General features: G+C 41.8%; 3 protein-coding genes across 3 annotated transcripts in view; all 3 read left to right on the top strand.

The window, feature by feature from the left end:
• The first annotated feature begins 2892 nt into the window (after nucleotides 1-2892).
• Nucleotides 2893-9605, top strand: LOC135093452 (mucin-2-like). Its single transcript, XM_063992731.1, has 5 exons — nucleotides 2893-2902; nucleotides 7214-7432; nucleotides 7994-8064; nucleotides 8099-8440; nucleotides 8490-9605. The coding sequence occupies exons 1-5, from the start codon at nucleotides 2893-2895 to the stop codon at nucleotides 9603-9605; spliced, it is 1758 nt and encodes a 585-aa protein (XP_063848801.1).
• An 863-nt stretch (nucleotides 9606-10468) lies between these two features.
• Nucleotides 10469-11486, top strand: LOC135093451 (salivary glue protein Sgs-3-like). The gene is made up of 2 exons (XM_063992730.1): nucleotides 10469-11200; nucleotides 11292-11486. Exons 1-2 carry the CDS (start codon nucleotides 10469-10471, stop codon nucleotides 11484-11486), a joined length of 927 nt encoding a protein of 308 aa, XP_063848800.1.
• Nucleotides 11487-18369: 6883 nt separating this feature from the next.
• LOC135093485 (uncharacterized) overlaps nucleotides 18370-22416 on the top strand; it is a 195789-nt gene continuing 191742 nt past the window's right edge. The window contains exon 1 of the mRNA XM_063992765.1: nucleotides 18370-18512. Coding sequence (XP_063848835.1) covers nucleotides 18411-18512 — 102 coding nt within the window. The 5' untranslated portion in view covers nucleotides 18370-18410. The remainder of the gene's footprint in view (nucleotides 18513-22416) is intronic.

The raw sequence follows: 22416 nt of genomic DNA, 5'->3' as shown, positions 1-22416 counted from the left end.
ACATGATATAGAGGTGGCCCACAAAAAATACTTAAGCCTTACAACTCCAGAATCTCATGCACTTTATATTTCTGCCCGGAACCATGTCAAGTCTGTTCTCCAACTAGCCAAAAACTCCTTCATTAACAGAAAGTGTCAAAATCTTTCAAGATCTAACTCCCCTTGTGACTTCTGGCATCTAGCCAAAAATATCTTCAATAATTTTCCTTCTTTTTTCCCTCCTTTATTTCAACCCAATGTCACCACTGCTATCACATCTATTTCTAAAGCTGAACTCTTCGCTCAAACCTTTCCTAAAAACTCTACCTTGGACGATTCTGAGCTTGTTTCTCCCTCTCCTCCACCCTCTAACTACTTCATACTACCTATTAAAATTCTTCGCAATGATGTTTTCCATGCCCTCACTGGCCTAAATCCTCAGAAGGCTTATGGACCTGATGGGATCCCTCCTATTGTTCTCCGAGACTGTGCCTCTGTGCTTGCACCTTGCCTAGCCAAACTCTTTCACCTCTGTCTGTCACCATCTACCTTTCTTTCTTGCTGGAAGTTTGCCTACATTCAGCCTGTTCCTGAAAAGGGTGATCATTCTAATCCCTCAGACTACCGTCCTATTGCTTTAATTTCCTGCCTATCTAAAGTTTTTGAATCTATCCTCAACAGGAAGATTCTTAAACATCTATCACTTCACAACCTTCTATCTGATCGCCAGTATGGGTTCCGTCAAGGCCGCTCTACTGGTAATCTTCTGGCATTCCTTACTGAGTCTTGGTCATCCTCTTTTAGAGATTTTGGTGAAACTTTTGCTGTTGCCTTGGACATATCAAAAGCTTTTGATAGAGACAGGCACAAAGCTTTGATTTCCAAACTACCCTCCTACGGCTTCTATCCTTCTCTCTGTAACTTCATCTCAAGTTTCCTTTCTGACCGTTCTATTGCTGCTGTGGTAGACGGTCACTGTTCTTCTCCAAAATCTATTAACAGTGGTGTTTCTCAGGGTTCTGTCCTGTTACCCACTCTCTTCTTATTATTCATCAATTACCTTCTAAACCAAACTTCTTATCCTATCCATCCTACGCTGATGATACCACTTTTCCACGTCTTTTTCATAGACGTCCAACCCTTCAGGAAGTAAACATTTCATGCAGACAAGCCAAAGAACGCCTGACTTCTGATCTTTCTAAATTTTCTGATTGGGGCAGAGCAAACTTGGTATTGTTCAACGCCTCAAAAACTCAATTCCTCCATCTATCAACTCGACACAACCTTTCAGACAACTATCCCCTCTTCTTCAATGACACTCAATTGTCCCCCTCTTCTACACTGAACATCCTCGGTCTGGAAATTTCACATCTCATCTCTAGCTAAAACAGCATCTATGAAGTTAGGCATTCTGAGACGTCTCCGCCAGTTTTTCTCATTTCCCCCAGCTGCTAACGCTGTACAAGGGCCTTATCCGTCCATGTATGGAGTATGTTTCACATGTCGTGGGGGGGGGGGGGTTCTACTCATGCCGCTCTTCTAGACAGGGTGGAATCAAAAGCTTTTCGTCTCATCAACTCCTTTCCTCCAGCTGACTGTTTTCAGTCTCTCTCTCACCGCCGCAATGTTGCATCTCTAGTTGTCTTCTACCGCTATTTTCATGCTAACTTCTCTTCTGATCTCTCTAACTACATGCCTCCTCTCCTCCCACGGCCTCGCTGCACATGACTTTCTTCTTTCTCTCACTCCTATTCTGTTCACCTCCCTAATGCAAGAGTTAACCATGTATTCTCAACCATTCATCTCTTTCTCTGGTAAACTCTGGAACTCCCTGCCTGCTTCTGTATTTCCACCTTCCTATGACTTGAATTCCTTCAAGAGGGAGGTTTCAAGACAATTATCCTTCAATTGTTTACTACTGCTTTGGATCCTTTTCTGGGACTGGCATCTCAGTGACTTTTTTTTTATTTATTGGATTTTTGTTGCCTTGACCAGTGTCCCTCCTACATAAAAAAAAAAAAATAAATATATATATATATATATATATATATATATATATATATATATATATATATATATATATATATATATATATATATATATATATATATATATATATATATATATATATATATATATATATATATATATAATATTGGTCTCCAGTTTGATGAGGTGAGCCGAGTTGATGAAAATGACAGGCCCATGCAGCTGCAACAGAGTTTGTTATCCTTTCACTACGACGGCCGCGGTAACCTACTCCAATTCCTGTCCCCTCCAAATGGCAGCCACTTTGAGGGGCGCCATGTACTCGGATGCCTGAATCTGTTGACGAACACACACATTGTTATACTAAAACACAAATAAGGTTATACTAAAACACACAAACTGTCAAGGGTTTGTATGTTCTCACTGGACAGTGTTTAAGTATCTTGTAACAGTATAAGGAGTGTAAATGAGTGTAGTCCCTTTGCCCGGCCGCTCTTGGCCGACTCATGTTGTTGTGCTACGGATGTCTAGTTGAGTGTTCTATTACTCCCGTGGTGTGGCCCTCTTGGTTAGCAACTCCACTGACAACTGTGAAGAGCGACAGTTAATACTGAGCGAGAGGTACTTCCGCCCTGCTCCCGGAGAACTTAAGCTAAGACCCAACCACTCTTGCTCCCATAGTGCACGGAGCAGTCCAACTATCACCACTGTGGCGGTGTTATTCTTTTTTGTCGTATGTGTGTGTGCATGAATGAAGGTTGTGTGATTGTCGGCCTCAGGTCTCTCCAATTAGCAGAGGCAAAACGCCAGAGACACCTCACTTTGGGGGTCCCGAGGAGGGATTGGAGCGATAGGACAAGATATAGATATGAGGTTATGATCGGAGGAGGCCAACGGAGAAGAAAGGGTGACAGAATAAGCAAAATGACGAGAGGTTAGGAAGAGATCAAGTATGTTGCGCATATCTCCAAGACGGTCAGGAATATGAGCAGGATGTTGCACCAGTTGATCTAGGTCATGGAGGATAGCAGTTAAGGGCTAGTTCACCAGGATGGTCATTGAAGGGAGAAGAAAGCCAAAGTTGGTGGTGAACATGGAAGTCTCTAAGAATGGAGATCTCAGCAAAGGGGAAGAGAGTCAGGATGTGTTCCACTTTGGAAGTTAAGTAGTCAAAGTATACAGCACAGATAAATTTAGTTCGAGAGTGACTCTGCAGTCGTAACCAGATACACACAAAAAAAAATATATATATAAAAAAAAATAGAGCCATATATCACGATGTTACTGAGTAGGTTGTGTCATACTATATTCTTTTTTTTATGTAGGAAGGACACTGGCCAAGGGCAACAAAAATCCAGTAAAAAAATATGCCCACTGAAATGCCAGTCCCATAAAAGGGTCAAAGCAGTGGTCAAAAATTCATGAATAAGTGTCTTGAAACCTCCCTCTTGAAGGAATTCAAGTCATAGGAAGGTGGAAATACAGAAGCAGGCAGAGAGTTCCAGAGTTTACCAGAGAAAGGGATGAATGATTGAGAATAATGGTTAACTCTTGCGTTAGAGAGGTGGACAGAATAGGGGTGAGAGAAAGAAGAAGGTCTTGTGCGGCGAGGGCGCGGAAGGAGGGGAGGCATGCAGTTAGCAAGATCAGAAGAGCAGTTAGCATGAAAATAGCGGTAGAAGATAGCTAGATATGCAACATTGCGGCGGTGAGAGAGAGGCTGAAGACAGTCAGTTAGAGGAGAGGAGTTGATGAGACGAAAAGCTTTTGATTCCACCCTGTCCAGAAGAGCAGTATGAGTGGAACCTCCCCAGACATGTGAAGCATACTGCATACATGGACGGATAAGGCCCTTGTACAGAGTTATCACCTGAGGGGGTGAGAAAAACTGACGGAGACGTCTCAGGACACCTAACTTCATAGAAGCTGTTTTAGCTAGAGATGAGATATGAAGTTTCCTGTTCAGATTATAAGTAAAGGACAGACCGAGGATGTTCAGTATAGAATAGGGGGACAGTTGAGTGTCATTGAAGAAGAGGGGATAGTTGTCTGAAAGGTTGTATCGAGTTGATAGATGGAGGAATTGAGTTTTTGAGGCATTGAACAATACCAAGTTTGCTCTGCCCCAATCAGAAATTTTAGAAAGATCAGAAGTCAGGCGTTCTGTGGCTTCCCTGCGTGATATGTTTACCTCCTGAAGGGTTGGACGTCTATGAAAAGACGTGGAAAAGTGCAGGGTGGTATCATCAGCGTAAGAGTGGATAGGACAAGAAGTTTGGTTTAGATCATTAATAAATAATAAGAAGAGAGTGGGTGACAGGACAGAAACCTGAGGAACACCACTGTTAATAGATTTTGGAGAACAGTGACCGTCTACCACAGCAGCAATAGAACGGTCAGAAAGGAAACTTGAGATGAAGTTACAGAGAGAAGGATAGAAACCGTAGGAGGGTAGTTTGGAAATCAAAGCTTTGTGCCAGACTCTATCAAAAGCTTTTGATATGTCCAAGGCAACAGCAAAAGTTTCACCAAAATCTCTAAAAGAGGATGACCAAGACTCAGTAAGGAAAGCCAGAAGATCACCAGTAGAGCGGCCTTGACGGAACCCATACTGGCGATCAGATAGAAAGTTGTGAAGTGATAGATGTTTAAGAATCTTCCTGTTGAGGATAGATTAAAGCAATAGGACGCTAGTTTGAGGGATTGGAACGGTCACCCTTTTTAGGAACAGGTTGAATGTAGGCAAACTTCCAGCAAGAAAGAAAGGTAGATGTTGACAGACAGAGCTGAAAGAGTTTGACTAGGCAAGGTGCAAGCACGAAGGCACAGTTTCGGAGAACAAGAGGAGGGACCCCACCAGGTCCATAAGCCTTCTGAGGGTTTAGGCCAGCAAGGGCATGGAAAATAGATGTGATAGTAGTGGTGCCATCTGGTTGAAATAGAGGAGGGAAAGAAGAAGAAGCAAAGTTATTGGAGATATTTTTGGCTAGATGCCAGAAGTCACGAGGGGAGTTAGATCTTGAAAGGTTTTGACATTTACATTTTCTGTTAATGAAGGAGTTTTTGGCTAATTGGAGAACAGACTTGGCATGGTTCCGGGCAGAAATATAAAGTGCATGAGATTCTGGTGATGAAAGGCTTAAGTACATTTTGTGGGCCATCTCTCTATCATGTATAGCACGAGAACAAGCTGTGTTAAACCAAGGTTTGGAAGGTTTAGGACAAGAAAAAGAGTGAGGAATGTACGCCTCCATGCCAGACACTATCACCTCTGTTATGCGCTCAGCACACAAAGACGGGTCTCTGACACGGAAGCAGTAGTCATTCCAAGGAAAATCAGCAAAATACCTCCTCAGGTCCCCCCAACTAGCAGAGGCAAAACGCCAGAGGCACCTTCGCTTAGGGGGATCCTGAGGAGGGATTTGAGCGATAGGATAAGATAAAGATATGAGATTGTGATCGGAGGAGCTCAACGGAGAAGAAAGGGTGACAGCATAAGCAGAAGGATTAGAGGTCAGGAAAGGTCAGGTTAAAAGAATGTTGGCCGTATCTCCAAGACGGTCAGGAATACAAGTAGGGTGTTGCACCAATTGCTCTAGGTCATGGAGGATAGCAAAGTTCTAGGCTAGTTCACCAGGATGGTCAGTGGAGGGAGAGGAAAGCCAAAGCTGGTGGTGAACATTAAAGTCTCCAAGAATGGAGATCTCTGCAAAAAGAGAAGAGGGTCAGAATGTTAAGTTAAGTAGTCAAAGAATTTCTTATAGTCAGTCAGGAGTTAGGTGAGAGGTATACAGCACAGATAAATTTAGTATGAGAGTGATTCTGTAGTCGTAGCCAGATGGTGGAAAACTCGGAAGATTCAAGAGCATGGGCACGAGAGCAGGTTAAGTCATTGCGCACATAAACGCAGCATCCAGCTTTGATTCGAAAATGAGGATAGAGAAAGTAGGAGGGAACAGAAAAGGGGCTACTGTCAGTTGCCTCAGACACCTGAGTTTCAGTGAGGAAAAGAAGACGAGGTTTAGAAGAGGAGAGGTGGTGTTCTACAGATTGAAAATTAGATCTTAGACCCCGAATATTGCAGAAGTTAATGAAGAAAAAGTTGAGGGGGGTGTCAAGACACTTAGGGTCGTCGACAGAAAGGCAGTCCGACCTGGGGACATTTATGGTCCCCTCCCCAGATGGGGACTCCGAGGTTGGTGTAGGAGTCGCCATGATGATTTTAAAATTTTTGAGTGAAGGGTGTGTGTGTTATTAGGTGCTTGTAGTTTTGTGTGGAGGAAGAGAGTTGTCTTTAGACAACTCGATAACCACACAAAAAATAATTAATTTGACCACATTCTCTCAATATTATCCATACCGGATATTGAAAAGTCGATACATCATTTCAATAGTATCATGATGATCAATGTTCTTTGCATCTTTACGCACCTGGGATTTACTACAACAATATTTTAGCTCTCTTTCCTAGTTAGGGCAGGCTGTGACTGCCCCCTTGTATTGTGAGACACAAAGGGAAACGTTCAGCGAGGTCACAGCTGGGTTTAATGATAAGTTCACAGCACCCCCTGAACAGTGTGATTTTTTATTTTTTTCATTGTCCAAATCAATAGTTTTTATACTTCATTTTAGATAATGCTAGCAGTTTACTCGATAACCACACAAAAAATAATTAATTTGACCACATTCTCTCAATATTATCCATACCGGATATTGAAAAGTCGATACATCATTTCAATAGTATCATGATGATCAATGTTCTTTGCATCTTTACGCACCTGGGATTTACTACAACAATATTTTAGCTCTCTTTCCTAGTTAGATGAGTAGCAACGACATCTAGCGGTTTAGTTCCGAAAACTCCCCATTAGGTGCATGTACTTTTGTGTGAAGGAAGAGAATTATCTTTAGTGGGCAGGTTGTGACTGCTGGGTTATTGATAAGTTTATAGCACCCCCTGATCCAGTGTTTGAAACCTCACTGGGAATAATTATCGTTTTGGCAGGTGTCTACTGCCTCCTCGTGTTTTCAATTATGGTGTAGAGGGAACAATAAGACGCTTTTCAAAACATGTATTTTCATCATGGTTGTAATCACATTCTTTGATCAGTATGAACTGCTGTAATTGATTTAATAAGCAATTGGACATCAGAGTCTCCCATGTTAGTAATGACTTCCTATTTTTCATAGACACATTTAAACACATTTATTTTCATCTAGTTTATATTCTCTCAATCACTTTAAGCAGCAAATTTTGTTCTGTACTCCGAGACTAGAGCGAGCCAGAGTCGGACACTGCGGACTCTAACAGTGCAGTCTAACACTGCAGAGCCTGACATTGCAGAGCCTGACTTAGCAGAGCCTAACACTGCAGAGAATAACAGTGCAGGGCATCATACTGAAGGGACTAACACAGCAGAGTCTGACACCACAGAGTACGACACTGCAGAACCTGATACACCAGGTATTCGTTATATGCGAATACCTGGTTATATGTATATTACGTTATGTGAAAAGCTCATATAATAAGAATTCGCATATATCCTATCATCCCATTAATTATAGGGGTTGCGTTCCAGGATCCGTTTTCCAACCATCTAAATACTTATTCCGGCACCGTTTCACAAAAAAAAATAAAGGAATAAACAAATAAATAAATAAATAAAATAATTAATTAACTAACGAAACACAAACGTTAAACATAACAGTAAAAAACATTAATAAAGATAAATTGTAAAGTATGATATAGAAAGACAATGTAAACAAACAAAAAAAAAAAAAAATTGTGGACCGTGTGCTGTGCGAGGAAAGCGTGAGAAAACATATGCAGCCACCGTTCTTTATCACGAGTCGGCCACACTACATCATCAACCAGCTGCACCACTCCGCTACTCGGATAATAGGAAATCTTACTCACATGTTGAGAGTACTTGGCACATTTAGGTTGCTCGCAAATGATAGAATTAAAAAAATTCGAATTCGCACATATCGAATGCCTGGTGTACTGCACAGCCTAACACTGCAGAGACTTACACTATAGAGCCTAATACTGCAGAGACTGACATTGCAGAGCCTAACACTGCAGAGCATGATACTGTAGAGAATGATGCTATAGACCTTGATATTGCAGAGCCTGACACTGCTGAGCCTAAACACTACAGAATCTGATACTGCGGAGCCTGACATTGCAGAGCCTGACACTGCAAAGCCTAACACTGCAGAGCCTGATACTGCAGAGCCTGATACTGTAGAACTTAATACTGCAGAGTCTGACACTGTAGAGCCTAACACTGCAGAGCCTGATACTGCAGAGAATAACACTACAGAGCCTGACACTGCAGAACCTGACACTGCAAAGCCTGACATTGCAGAGCCTGATACTACAGTCACTAACACTGCAGAGCCCGACACTGCAAAGCCTAACACTGCACAGCCTGACACTGCAGAACCTGATACTGCAAAGCCAAACACCGCAGAGCCTAACAACACAGACCCTAACACTAAACATTCCAACACTGCAGTCTAACACTGTAGAACTTGATACTACAGAGCCTGACATTGTAGAGCCTGACACTGCAGAGCCTGACACTGCAGAGCTTAATACTACAGAGCCTGACACTGCAGAGCCTGACACTGCAGAGCCTAATACTGCAGAGCCTGACACTGCAGAGCTTAATACTGCAGAGCCTGACACTGCAGAGCCTGACACTGCAGAGCCTGACACTGCAGAGCTTAATACTGCAGAGCCTGACACTGCAGAGCTTAATACTGCAGAGCCTGACACTGCAGAGCCTGACACTGCAGAGCTTAATACTGCAGAGCCTGATACTGCAGAGCCTAACACTGCAGAGCCTGACACTGCAGAGCCTAACACTGCAGAGCCTGACACTGCAGAGCCTAACACTGCAGAGCCTGATAAAGCAGAACCTAACACCGCAGAACCTGACACCACAGAGGTTATCACTACAGAGCCCAACACTGCAGAGCTTAATACTGCGGAGCTTGTTACTGCAGAGCCTGACACTGCAGAGCCTGACACTGCAGAGCCAAACACTGCAGAGGCTGACACTGCAGAGCCAAACACTGCAGAGGCTGACACTGCAGAGCCTAACACCGCAGAACCTGACACCACAGAGCTTATCACTACAGAGCCTAACACTGCAGAGCTTAATACTGCGGAGCTTGTTACTGTAGAGCCAAACACCGCAGAGCCTGACAAAACAGAGTCTAACACTAAAGAGCCCAACATTGCAGAGCCTAATACTGCAGAGACTAACACCGCAGAACATGACACAGCAGAGACTGACACTGCAGAGCCAAACACTACAGAGCCTGACACTGCAGAGCCTGATACTGTAGAACCTGATACTACAAAGGCTGACACTACAGACCCTGACACTGCAGAGCCTGATACTGTAGAACCTGATACTACAAAGGCTGACACTACAGACCCTGACACTTCAAAGCCTAACACTGCAGAGTCTGACACTGTAAAGCCTGAAACTGCAGAGCCTGAAACTGCAGAACCTGATGCTATAGAGCCTGACATTGCAGTGCCAGACACTGCTGAGCCTAACACTGCAGAGCCTGACACTGCAGACCCTAACACTGCAGAGCCTGATACTACAGAGCCTTAACACTGCTCTGATGTTACAGAGCCTGATACTACAGAGCCTAACACTGCAGAGCCTGACATTGCAGAGCCCAACACTGCAGAGCCTGATACTGCAGAGCCTGACGCCAAAGAGCCTAACACTAAATAACCTAAAGCTGACCCTACACGATCAATATTATTGCGTAATATTCCGTATTGTACAATATTATTGACATTGAAGGGGCGTTATTGAAGAATGACACATTATATTGAAGACATCAAAAAGAGTTTGATATTTTATTGCACAATACGAATATATTGAGTAGTGTGAGGGTAATATTGCGCAATCTCCTATCAGTGTGTTTCCTGGCTTCAGACCGTCGACATGGCTGGCAAGAAAGATGATCGACCATTCATACTAGAAAACATCAATGTCCATCATGCTGTCTCTCTGAAATCCTTCACACGACTGCCGATATTGTGCAATAATATTGAGCTGTGTAGGGGAAAGAAATATTGCACAATAAAAATTAGTCAATATATTGTGTCAATAATATTGATCCTGTAGGTCCACTTAACACCGCAAAGCCTAACAATACAGAGCTTGATACTGCAGAGCCTGACATTGCAGAACCTGACACTACAGAGTCTGACACTGCAGAGCCTAACACTGCAGAGCCTGACACTGCAGACCCTAACACTGCAGAGCATGATACTACAGAGCCTTAACACTGCAGAGCCTGACACTGCAGAGCCTGACACTGCAGAGCCTAATACTGCAGAGCCTGACACTGCAGACCCTAACACTGCAGAGCCTGATACTACAGAGCCTTAACACTGCAGAGCCTGACACTGCAGAGCCTAACACTGCAGAGCCTGATACTGCAGAGCCTAACACTGCAGAGCATGATACTACAGAACCAGATACTGCAGAGCCTGACAACTGTAAACCCTGATACTGCAGAGTCTGATACTGTAGAGCCTAACACTGCAGAGCCTAACACTGCAGAGCCTGACACTGCAGAGTGTAACACTGTAGAGCCTGACACAGCAGAGCCTAACACTGCAGAGCCTAACACTGCAGGGCCTGACACTGCGGAACCTAACATTGCAGAGGCTGACATTGCAGAGCCTAACACTGCAGAACCTGACACTGCAGAGCCTAATGCTGCAGAGCCTAACACCGCAGAGCCTGATATCACAGAGCCTATCACTACAAAGCCTAACACTGCAGAGATTAACACTGCGGAGCTTGATACTGCGGAGCCTAACACCGCAGAGCCTGACACAACAGAGGCTAACACTGCAGAGCCTAACACTGCAAAGCATGACACCACAGATCCTAACACTGCAGAGCCTAACACCACAGAGCCTGACACTGCAGAGCCTAAGACTACAGAGCCTGACACTGCAGACCTTGACACTACAGAGCCTAACACTGCAGAGCCTGATACTCTTGAACCTGACATTGCAGAGGCTGACATTGCAGAGCCTAACACTGTCGAGCCTATCACTGCAGAGCCTGACACTACTGAACCCAGCACTGCAGAGCCTGACATTGCAGAGCCTGACACTGAAGAGCGTGACTCTGCAGAACCTAACACTGCAGAGCTTGCTACTGCAGAGCGTAACACCGCAGTGCCTGACACCATAGAGCCTGACACTGCAGAGCCTAATACTGCAGAGCTTAACACTGCAGAGCCTAATACTGCAGAGCCTGACACTGCAGCCTAACGCTACAGAGATTGATAATCCAGAGCCTAACACTGCAGAGCCTGACACTGCAGAGCCTGATACTGCAGAGCTTAACACTGCAGAGTCTGACACTGCAGAGCCTAACGCTGCAGAGATTGATAATGTAGAGCCTAACACTGCAGAGCCTGACACTGCAGAGCCTAATACTGCAGAACCTGATGCTACATAACCTCATACTGCAGAGGCTAACACTGCAGAGCCTGATACTGCAGGTCCTAACACTGCAGAGCCTGACACTGCAGAGCCTGATACTGTAGAATCTAATACTGCAAATCCTAACACTGCCAAGCTTGATATTGCAGAGCCTAACACAGCAGAGCGTAAAACCATAGTCTGACACTGCAGAGACTAACACTGCAAAACCTAAATGTGCGTCCATATAAGCGGCATTTTGTCTACCGACATGGTGAGAACAAGGACCGAGGCAAAACAGTCAGCATTTGTTTTGTATATCGACAATAATGTATGAAACTTTGTGTGTTAGAATGTTGAACAATATGTTGGCAACAGGAGTCGATTTAGTTAAGGTGTCCACACCTAGTGTCCCTGAAGACGTGGCTGACGATCCTCTGGTTCATGCCATACGTGTCACGCTGAGTAACCCCTGTCACACTTCTCGGAATGTAAGGGACCTCCTTAACAGTTAGAGGAACGACGTGCATATTGCGATAGAGGAAATGAAAGGAAAACAAATAGCTTCAGTGTCAAATAGCGTGACATTACGTATATAAATCAACAAATCCTGACTTATTGTACATAAAATATATAATTCGAAACCAGAAGTCAATGAATGGAAAATTTCTTGACAGTAAGTGCGTATCCTCTCGCTATCGATGCTAATAGAAGTTTATGTGGACAAATCCAAACCGAGGAGCATGTAGTGTGTGATGATGTTAGGACATCACATATACGTCACGTCAGCAATTCGACTTGTCGCCTTTTTAAAACTTAATATTTTCGTAAACACAATCGCTCACTAAACACAAATAGAATAAGCAGATCTCCCTCACTGGAAAGAAAAATGTTAGTATTCTGTTAAAGAGTTGATGATCCAGTGAAGAGGAGTTGGGTATTAATTAAAGAGAAAATTTGTCTTCTAATGAAGAAAAGTGTTCCAGTGAAAAGAGGAAATCATTGTTTCACAGAAGAAAAATTCGTATTCTATTGAAGAAAAGTTAGTATTTTAATGAAGAGAACTTAGTGTTCTACTGAAGAGGAGCTAGTTATTCATTGAGGAGAGAAAATTAGTGTTTCATCGAAGAGAAGTTTGTATTCCATTCAAGAAAAGTTAGTGATGCATTGAAGAGAAGTTTGTATTTCATTCAAGAAAAGTTAATGTTTCATTGAAGAGAATGAGCTGGTGTGGGGACACAAGCCCACACCCTTGCTGCCCACATTCCATGGCGCGCCTTTCCCGTGGGACTTAACGACGCCTCGGGCGCAAGCCTCGAACAACCACGCAGAGTGAGGTCAACCCTCGTTTTCGCTACCCCTTTGTCTCCACAGTATTCCAGCCTGCTCCACGGCCGGATGGGCTCCCAGGACCTCACGAGCCCTTTACCTTTCTTTCTAGCCACGTGATCTCCCTTCACCTGATGAATCCCAGCCTGACCTGAGGTGGCAGGCCTAGCAACCATTCCAGCATAAGCAATCGTCGTCCAGCCAGCCTCGGAGCTGGACGAGTGGTTCCTGGCGACCTTTCTTAATTACCATTTGTACAGTTCTAGTTTACTAATATATCTGCAGCTACTTTTACAACGAGTTTAGCTGTATCCTGGGCACCTCTACACAGTACGAGAAGAAGCAGAATTACCTAGTACAAGAAGTTTGTGTTCCACTAAAAACAGCTTTGTATTCCATTGAGGAAAAGTTAGCGTTTCAATGAAGAGAAGATTGTGTTCTACTAAAAAGAAAGAGTGAAATCATCAAGCGATAATAAAACACAAGAGAAGATGGATTGATTTTGCTAAACTTACCTGAGAATAAAGTGACAACTACTGACCCAGGTAACAAATCTATAATCATCTTAAGTCAAAGCAGTAGTCGTTACAAGACAGCAAAAAACAAACACATCACATTTAAATATCTACGCAGTCTCTTAACAAGTCTTTAGGAATGTAAAGACAAAAAGGCAGAAAAAAATGTCACAGGAAAAAAGTAGCACAGGAAAAATACAACTAACTGAATTAGCGTAACCTTTCATAATCACATAACATAATAAATGCCTTAACGTACCATTATTATATATGTTACTATTTTTTAAAAGATTTTTTTCAACCTCAAAAAAAAAAAAAAAAAGTGTGACATTTCATTTTTTTTCTTATGAATATTTTTTTTTTCTTTTTAATCAATGAACAGTTTTCAGAGCCATCTTTCATGTGACATATTACTGTTATCTCTTCCTAAGACATTTATTTACTTGCGTATTATTTCTTCTTGAGACACTTATTTCCTTGCGTATCATTTCTTCCTGAGACATTTATTTGAGTGTCGAGTTTCTCGTGCCGTTTATTCGAAGGGCTTTTTTTTTTTTTCCTGCCACATATTCCAATTACTCATTATCATCACCACATTTTCCTTAAAAAGAAAAAAAGTAATGCTGTTGAATTGTAACAAACTTTATAACTGATAAAATTAAAAATGAGTAAAGTAAATAAATAAAAAAATAAATAAACAAAATTATACATTCAATTATTTATTAAAGCTAAACAACAAACACCATATGCCAAGCCTTTTCACACTCAGTGTACAACTTCTTGAAGATTTTTTCATAGTCTTCTAAAATGTTACATCATATACTGTAGTATTTATAATTTTTCGATTTACAGCAACATGACTCTCACCGAAGACATTCAGTGCATCGCGTCTCTCAAGAAGGATGCTTCTCCTGTCACGACCTGTGGCTGCCTCGGATACACACTTACTGGGCGGAATGAAACTTTGGAGTCGTTTCGGTGTGGAATGTTGCTGTAATTTGACACCGTAGTGTTGAGACTGTCAAAAGGCTGTAGAAGGGGCAGTTCACTTTCTTGTTGAGGATGTGATTATGCTGTGTTCGATTTCCCTTCCATCCATTCTAAAAGAAGAGGCATATGCCTGCATTAGGCAATGTAAAAATATGGAGTAACAGTGAAGTGCTTCAAATATGATATTTACTTAGGTTCTTAACTGTTCAGAAGAGGGACAGAAATTCTTGATATCACTGTACCATGAAGTTAGGATAGGAAAAGTAGATACAATCAGGAATTATTATGTAAGATGAATCTTTAAACAAGTTAGTAAAACTAGTGGGGGACATTCTTTCAAATAGAAATACATGGAACTGATATTTATTTTTGTGCTGCACAGATCCACCTAATCCTGTGTAGATTCCTAATGCCTCTCACTGAGGCAGCGTCCTCCAAGAGTTGGATGGCCAGGACACAACTTCTAACTAGAGGAGGCCATGGCTAGCCAAAATAACCTCAATATGCGCCAGTGCACTACCTCAAAACCTCATCTTCCATGCCACAAATCCAATAAACTATGAAAGAAATCAATTGAATGATAACACTAATTTAGAACTTGAAAATCAACTTTATTTTTGGTCGCAAAGCCTTTAAAAACGGGCACGGGGAGTACCACTAATTAAGGTAGGCGCACACTTGTTCGCATCGTACGGACGGCACGCATCGTACGCATCGGATTTTAGTATTCTTTACATTATTTCAAATGGGTCTGCGCGCATTTGACCGCGTCGTACGCATCGGACATCGGCAATGCCGACGAGGATCCCCGAAAGAGCATTCAATCCGATGCGTACGAACGATGCGGATGGCCTCTACGGCATTTGCCGGCAAATGTGCGACCCCATCGTCAGTTGCAGCCAGAGCGCCGTCGCGGTCGGATGTAAACCTTCTTCGGTATTTATTTTATTTTTTTCTGTTTGCATAGCTATGCTTTGCTTATACATAATATATAATGTTATATTAACTCACTGACTGTTTTTAGATTTTTCTCCAAATTCCAGCCTTTTCCTGTTTATGTTGTGAATCCATGTTTTCCTTTTTTTAACTTTCTGTTCTTCTTCTTCTGCCAGCAAACAGCTAACCACTACAATTTCTTCCTCTTCACTATCACTGTTCAACATAAAAAAAAATATGGAGTATGTCCTTCCAGAGAGAGCTCAGCTTCACAACTGCGGGTGGTGAATGGTCCAATGCCGACAATGTGCGCAGAAAATCCAAACCGTCCGATGCATGCCGTCCGTACGATGCGGACCAATGTGCGCTGACCCCAAAAACAATCCGATGAGTACGATGCGTGCCGTCCGTACGATGCGAACAAGTGTGCGCCTACCTTAAATGTTAACCCCACCCTCTCCCACAGATAACTTTTCCAAAGATCCAGCACGCTAAATGTGAAAACTTGTAGAAACGCGTGTTAGTATTTACTAATACCAGTGTAGCCATTTTCGATTTTTTTAAGCACTTTTCCAGCTCAGCGCTTCGGGTTAGGTTGACCAAACCCGAAGAAATTGTATTGGAAATGTTGGGGAGAACTGCCCCTCCCCATCAACAAACCCCACTGATATTTACCAGTCCTGTGCAAAGGAAATTTATGTTAGAAATATTAGAATGTACCAAAGTGTTCCTATGCGAAAGAAAAATTTTATATATCCTGTAAAATTGGAGTTTAAATTAATAGATTCCGGTGTTTGGAATGCCGCGTTCGGTTGCGTTTGGGAGACTGCGTTTGTAGTCTGATGAGTTATGGTTTGTTTATGGGGAGGGCTTGCACGCAGAAAAATAATCCTCGCACACTGCGCATGTGCGAGCCAGTCTCGCCTTGTGATTGGTGCGAGAAGTCTCGGCTCGTGAATGGCCGCCACCTTTTCATCAGCTAACTTAACGTAACCTAACCTTACCTGACCTAACCAAATCTAACCTAACCTAGCCGAAATAATGTGTTATAATAAATAAGAGACCCTGTCCAGTAATTAGGTACAAGGTAGTTAGGTTACAGGGTAGTTAGGTCAAGGTTAGGTTAGATTAGATTAGTTAGGATTAGGTTAGCTGATGAGAAGGTGGCGGCCAATCACGTGGCGAGACTGCACGCACCTGAGTAGAGTGTGCGGGGACTTACTTGCGTGCAGGCCCTCCCTGTTTACGACCAGCGTCCACTGTCACCCGACAAGTCCCGGTATTATTTTACTCTCCCAAGTCTCAATATGGCTTTTCCTACCCTTATCAGATAGAGCTTTTCATTCTGAGTAATCTGAACCCCATATATATCTACCGCAAGTTATTCATAATACTGACAGGAAATCTAAAGTTTAGTTAGGCTTAGGTTTAGTTTGGTTATGGGCGTTATTTTTAAATGATGTTGCTTTTAGAGCAAGCATGATCATCATCTGTTAGTATGAGGGTAAAGAAAATATCAGCAATACTATTATATATAATTCCCATTTATCAAGTATTACACAACCTCCCACTCGTCCCATGGACGTCGATTCCGCTGGCCTCCACATAGGGTGCGTGCACTTTCAATTTTTAAAACAACTAGATGGATTTTCACGTTTCTTTTAATATTGTAAAAAAAAATAATAACTCACGCGTCTCCACATCAATATTCAGTGAGAAACGCTCACTATTAACTATATTACAAGCCAAAATAGATCCGCCTTTTCCCTCCGATCAAGCCACTCGCGATCGCTCCGAAATCACCATACAATCACAGATTTCTTCACTATTATATGTTGTATGACGATTCTGAAGATATGTATGGATAGATCAACTCTTTATTTAGGTATAATTGCAAAGAAAATGCAAAAGTCGATCTATTAAACGAAAAATACAAAATTCGGCAATTTTTTCCTCGCCCCCAAGGGAACCAGAACTGCCAACCTATGTGGAAGGAAAGCTTAGTACAGGATTGCGAGTTTCCAGTTTGCGATTCACTAGGTTTGCGATAGGAACCCCCAAATTTTTTTTTTTAATTGAATTTGCGATATGACTCGAACTCTGCGGGTGACGCGGGCAGTGAGAAACAGAGGAAAGGGTGGTTTCCGCTCTTGTTAACGGGGCGGAGGAGGTCGTGACGTCAGGGCCCACTGCGGCGTCACCACCACAACATTGTCGCCCACTACCATTGTTCTCTCTCTCTCTCTCTCTCTCTCTCTCTCTCTCTCTCTCTCTCAAAAAATGAATGAATGAATTAGTATAAAATAAAGACGGACGAGACCGTCAGACTCAGGGATGAAACTGAGAAGGAAAGAAGGAATGAAGAAAAACAGGGTCGATATGAAGGAAGAAGGAAAGGAACGCAGGAAAATTAACACATAGAGCGATGATGATATGGAATAAAGAACTAGTTAAACAACATGAATGAAAACATGAATGCACTGATAATGAGAGAGAGAGAGAGAGAGAGAGAGAGAGAGAGAGAGAGAGAGAGAGAGAGAGAGATAAATGTTTGGTTCTGTGTGACAGCGAAAACATATATACGCCACCTGTACACTCATACTAATTTTCCTTTATCCTTCCTTACTGTGCCTTCCTTCTAACCCACCTCCTTTTCCTACTTTATTCATGATTAAAAAAAAAAAAAAGAGATGTGTGTACGATGGTGGAGAGGGGAGTGGTAAAATGGAATTTTCAAGTTTGCTTAAAGAATTCCAGTTAATCACGTTGCCATATTGAGCATCTCTGATGAGATGACGGTTTTTTCATTTTCCCCATAAGAATAGTGGTTCAAAGTTTGCGATTTCAACGTTTGCAACCCGCACCGTCGACCTATTTATCGCAAACTTGGAGACAGTACTGTATTTACTAACCCGACGTTGGACCTTGCATCCAGTGTTTAACGAACGCGACTGGGTTTAGTAAAACGAAATACGATCGTGGGGGTTGCTGCTTCGTAATTACTAACACGACGTATAAAAAAGCGTCCTTCGCTTTTATATCAATTGGAATGATTCTTCTTTACCTTCCTTCGCTTTACCCAGCTCATCCTCTTTCTTGCTTCCTAGCACTCCGCGCATGGCAAGGTCAAGGCAAAGGGCAATGGTCAAAACAGCTTGGTAGGCGTGGCGGTAACGTAGTGATGATTCAGAATGGCCTCCACGGTACCGCTGCTACTCCGTCTCCACCTCTCGTCAGTGGCTCCCGGGGCCTTAGTGTGTGAAGGTGTGTTGTTCCTTCAGCCGCATTTAAAGGTAATGTTTCTCCGGCTTGTAACACAAGAAAACAAGGGAAATTACATGTGGCAGTCCCTGTATAAAACATGCTTATCTATTTCAACCTATCATCCTCATCCATAAATTTGAAGCTCACTCTTGACTCCACACTAACAGCCTCATTATTGAAGCTGTTTCATACAGCTACTATATTTCAGAACTAGTTTCTTCATTTTTTTTTTTAAATTTGTATAACATTATACAACTTAAATCCGATCTTTTTTGTCCTAATCCTGACTACTAATCTTGAGAAATTTGTTTGTCACCCGTCTTATATCTCTGTTCCACTTACAAGACCTCTATCATATCTTCTCTTAACCATTGCCTCCAAGGAAAGTAAATTAAGAAGCCTCGATCTCCTTTCATAAGGAATGTTTCTCATCCCTTGTATATTTTTTTTCTTTGTACTAAGTGACTTTATTTGTTTATATATATATATATATATATATATATATATATATATATATATATATATATATATATATATATATATATATATACATACATATATATTTATTTATTTATTTATTTATTTATTTATTTATTTATTTACTTATTTATTTATTTTAATATGAGGACAAGAACCGCATAACATATGTATTGTGGCTGTTAGAGGGAACGTCAAGATGCTTGTTCATGATTATAAGTACAGTGGTATCTCGTGATTCAAACTTCATTGGTTCTTTTGGGTTGTTCGAATTGGAAGTGTTCAAACTGGGAAGCAATTTATTCCATTCCAACTGATGTAAAAATAATTAATCCGTTGTGCCTTAAAGATAGAACCTACTTTATAGAAAAAAAAAAATACCGTAAAATAAATATGGAGTAACGTATATTTCGACGTGTAAAACAGCACTTGAATTATCCTTAAAAAGACACAAAAAGTGGCTCATCCTATACGTCAGATATCAAAACAGTGACCTTAAAATTTTACGCAAAATACCATTGTAAATAAACACCAACCTCAAAATGATGAATCACTGAAAGTTCATGGCGTCTTCAGTCTTGAAAGCAGTTGTAGTGTACTCAGTTTTTATTTCACACTAAAATCCACCCCTTGCTCTCTCTCTCTCTCTCTCTCTCTCTCTCTCTCTCTCTCTCTCTCTCTCTCTCTCTCTCTCTCTCTCTCTTTGGGCAAGAGAGAGAGAGAGAGGAAATAGGGAGGGATGAGGGAAAAGGGTAGGGAAGGGGGGAGGAGGCGAAGGAATGGGGAGGAGGAACGTAAAAGGGACTATAATTACATATGAGCGTCTCTTGAACGGGTGTTTGTGTATATGTGTATATGACATTGATCCAGTTCCTGATAATGGTTGCGGCTGACTACACGTGTCTGTACGACCTGACAACAGACTCCGAAACAGCGCTCGCTCTTGTGTTTCAGGGATCTTGGTTATAGTGTTCCTCATGGTAATGTATGTGTGTGTGTGTGTGTTTGTGTGTGTGTGTGTTGGAGAGGCAGAAAAATCTAATTGTGTTTGTGTGTGTGTGTGTGTGTGTGTGTGTGTGTGTGTGTGTGTTTGAGAGGCAGAAAAATTTAATTGTGTGTGTGTGTGTGTGTCTGTGTTGGTGAGGCAGAAAAGTCTTCACAAGGATCGATGCACAACAATATACTGACCTTCCCTTCTCCCTCTTAAGAGGAAAAAAAAATACTAAAAAAATATATATATTTGTATAGTAAAAACAAGTAGAAAATAACAAAAATAATATTTCCTTTTACTTCTTACTTGCTATATCCTATTAACTCTACTCTTTGATCTTACTCCAATCTTCTCCTTTTCAGCCTGCTCCTCCCTCTTAACTCCAATCTCCATTATCTTTATAACTAATCTCCTTCCCTTCCTGTTATGTTCAGCCTCCTTCCTTATATAACCTTAATCCCTTTGCCTTCCTCTTAACTCTCAACTCGTTTCTTAACCTAAACCTTTCTTCATAACTCAAGTCTTCCTCTCACTTCCGAACTCCTTGCTCTTAACCCCAACCTCTTTTCTCATTTAAATCGGCTTTTCGTCTTCTTTGTTGTAACCTCCTTACTCTTAATTCCAATCTTCTTCTTTTTTTTTATGTAGGAAGGACTGGCCACTGGCCGAGGGCAACAAAAATCCAATAAAAAAAATGCCCACTGAAATGCCAGTGGGCATTTCAGTGGGCTTATTCACTCCTGTTCCTGCTTAATACATCCTTCCTCCTACTCTTATTTCTTTCTCTAAACACTATCTTCTACCTCTTGCCGCAGGAGCCAGAATGGTGCCTGAATTCTTGCAGTATATTTCTATATCTAGCAGTATAATTTTAGCAGTACGCCATTTACGGGTGTTGATAAAAACACATTATGAAGGGTGAATTGTTGAAGAGCAAGAGTGTTACTTGTTTGGCATCAGTAGACGTTGCTTTGCATGTCAAGTAATGAAAGAAGTGTCTGTGCCCCGCGCTCGCCAAGTGTATGAGCAGCATGTTGCAATCAAGATTGTATGACTCTTCCGTACGGTCTTCGCTGCCATAAGACTGCTAACGCCGAGCTATGTATAATGAGAGAGAGAGAGAGAGAGAGAGAGAGAGAGAGAGAGAGAGAGAGAGAGAGAGAGAGAGTTCATCAGCTACAGCCAATGACTTTGGGCGAGTCCTCCTATACCGGACAGCTGGGAACCCTCACCCAAACGCTTCCCTCCCTTTAAAAGTTGATGATTCTCACTCCGGGCGTGTAAATTTTGCAGCTCGAGGCTCAAGTGTTCACGTGAACTGTAGTCACGCGCATTAGTTGTGGATTGATAATCATTCTCTCTCTCTCTCTCTCTCTCTCTCTCTCTCTCTCTCTCTCTCTCTCTCTCTCTCTCTCTCTCTCTCTCTCTCTCTCTCTCTCTCTCTCTCTCTCTCTCTCTCTCTCTCTCTATATATATATATATATATATATATATATATATATATATATATATATATATATATATATATATATATATATATATATATATATATATATATATATATATATATATATATATATATATATATATATATATATATATATATATATATATATATATATATATATATATATATACGAGTATATATATTGGTATTGTTCAATGCCTCAAAAACTCAATTCCTCCATCTATCAACTCGACACAACCTTCCAGACAACTATCCCCTCTTCTTCAATGACACTCAACTGTCCCCCTCTTCTACACTGAACATCCTCGGTCTGTCCTTTACTTATAATCTGAACTGGAAACTTCACATCTCATCTCTAGCTAAAACAGCTTCTATGAAGTTAGGTGTTCTGAGACGTCTCCGCCAGTTTTTCTCGCCCCCCAGTTGCTAACTCTGTACAAGGGCCTTATCCGTCCATGTATGGAGTATGCTTCACATGTCTGGGGGGGTTCCACTCATACTGCTCTTCTAGACAGGGTGGAATCAAAAGCTTTTCGTCTCATCAACTCCTCTCCTCTAACTGACTGTCTTCAGCCCCTCTCTCACCGCCGCAATGTTGCATATCTAGCTGTCTTCTACCGCTATTTTCATGCTTACTGCTCTTTTGATCTTGCTAACTGCATGCCTCCCCTCCTTCTGCGGCCTCGCTGCACAAGACTTTCTTCTTTCTCTCACCCCTATTCTGTCCACCTCTCTAACGCAAGAGTTAACCAGTATTCTCAATCATTCATCCCCTTTCTCTGGTAAACTCTGGAACTCCCTGCCTGCTTCTGTATTTCCACCTTCCTATGACTTGAATTCCTTCAAGAGGGAGGTTTCAAGACACTTATCCACCAATTTTTGACTACTGCTTTGACCCTTTTATGGGACTGGCATTTCAGTGGGCTTTTTTTTATTAGATTTTTGTTGCCCTTGGCCAGTATCCTTCCTACATAAAAAAAAAAAAAAAAATATATAT

The sequence above is a fragment of the Scylla paramamosain genome, chromosome 43 (genome assembly GCF_035594125.1).
Source record: "Scylla paramamosain isolate STU-SP2022 chromosome 43, ASM3559412v1, whole genome shotgun sequence".
Taxonomy (NCBI): domain Eukaryota; kingdom Metazoa; phylum Arthropoda; class Malacostraca; order Decapoda; family Portunidae; genus Scylla; species Scylla paramamosain.
The sequence above is the reverse complement of the archived record's forward strand: the minus strand, read 5'-3'. Positions and strand labels throughout refer to the sequence as shown.

Coding starts and splice junctions, on each gene's coding strand:
- LOC135093452 (XM_063992731.1), top strand. Junction 7,433..7,993: donor TGCAGAACCTGATACACCAG/GTATTCGTTATA, acceptor CTAACACTGCAG/AGACTTACACTATAGAGCCT. Junction 8,065..8,098: donor ACACTGCAGAGCATGATACT/GTAGAGAATGAT, acceptor TTGATATTGCAG/AGCCTGACACTGCTGAGCCT.
- LOC135093451 (XM_063992730.1), top strand. CDS start 10,469: ATGATACTACAGAACCAGATACTGCAGAGCCTGACAACTGTAAACCCT. Junction 11,201..11,291: donor CTGCAGAGCGTAACACCGCA/GTGCCTGACACC, acceptor CTGACACTGCAG/CCTAACGCTACAGAGATTGA.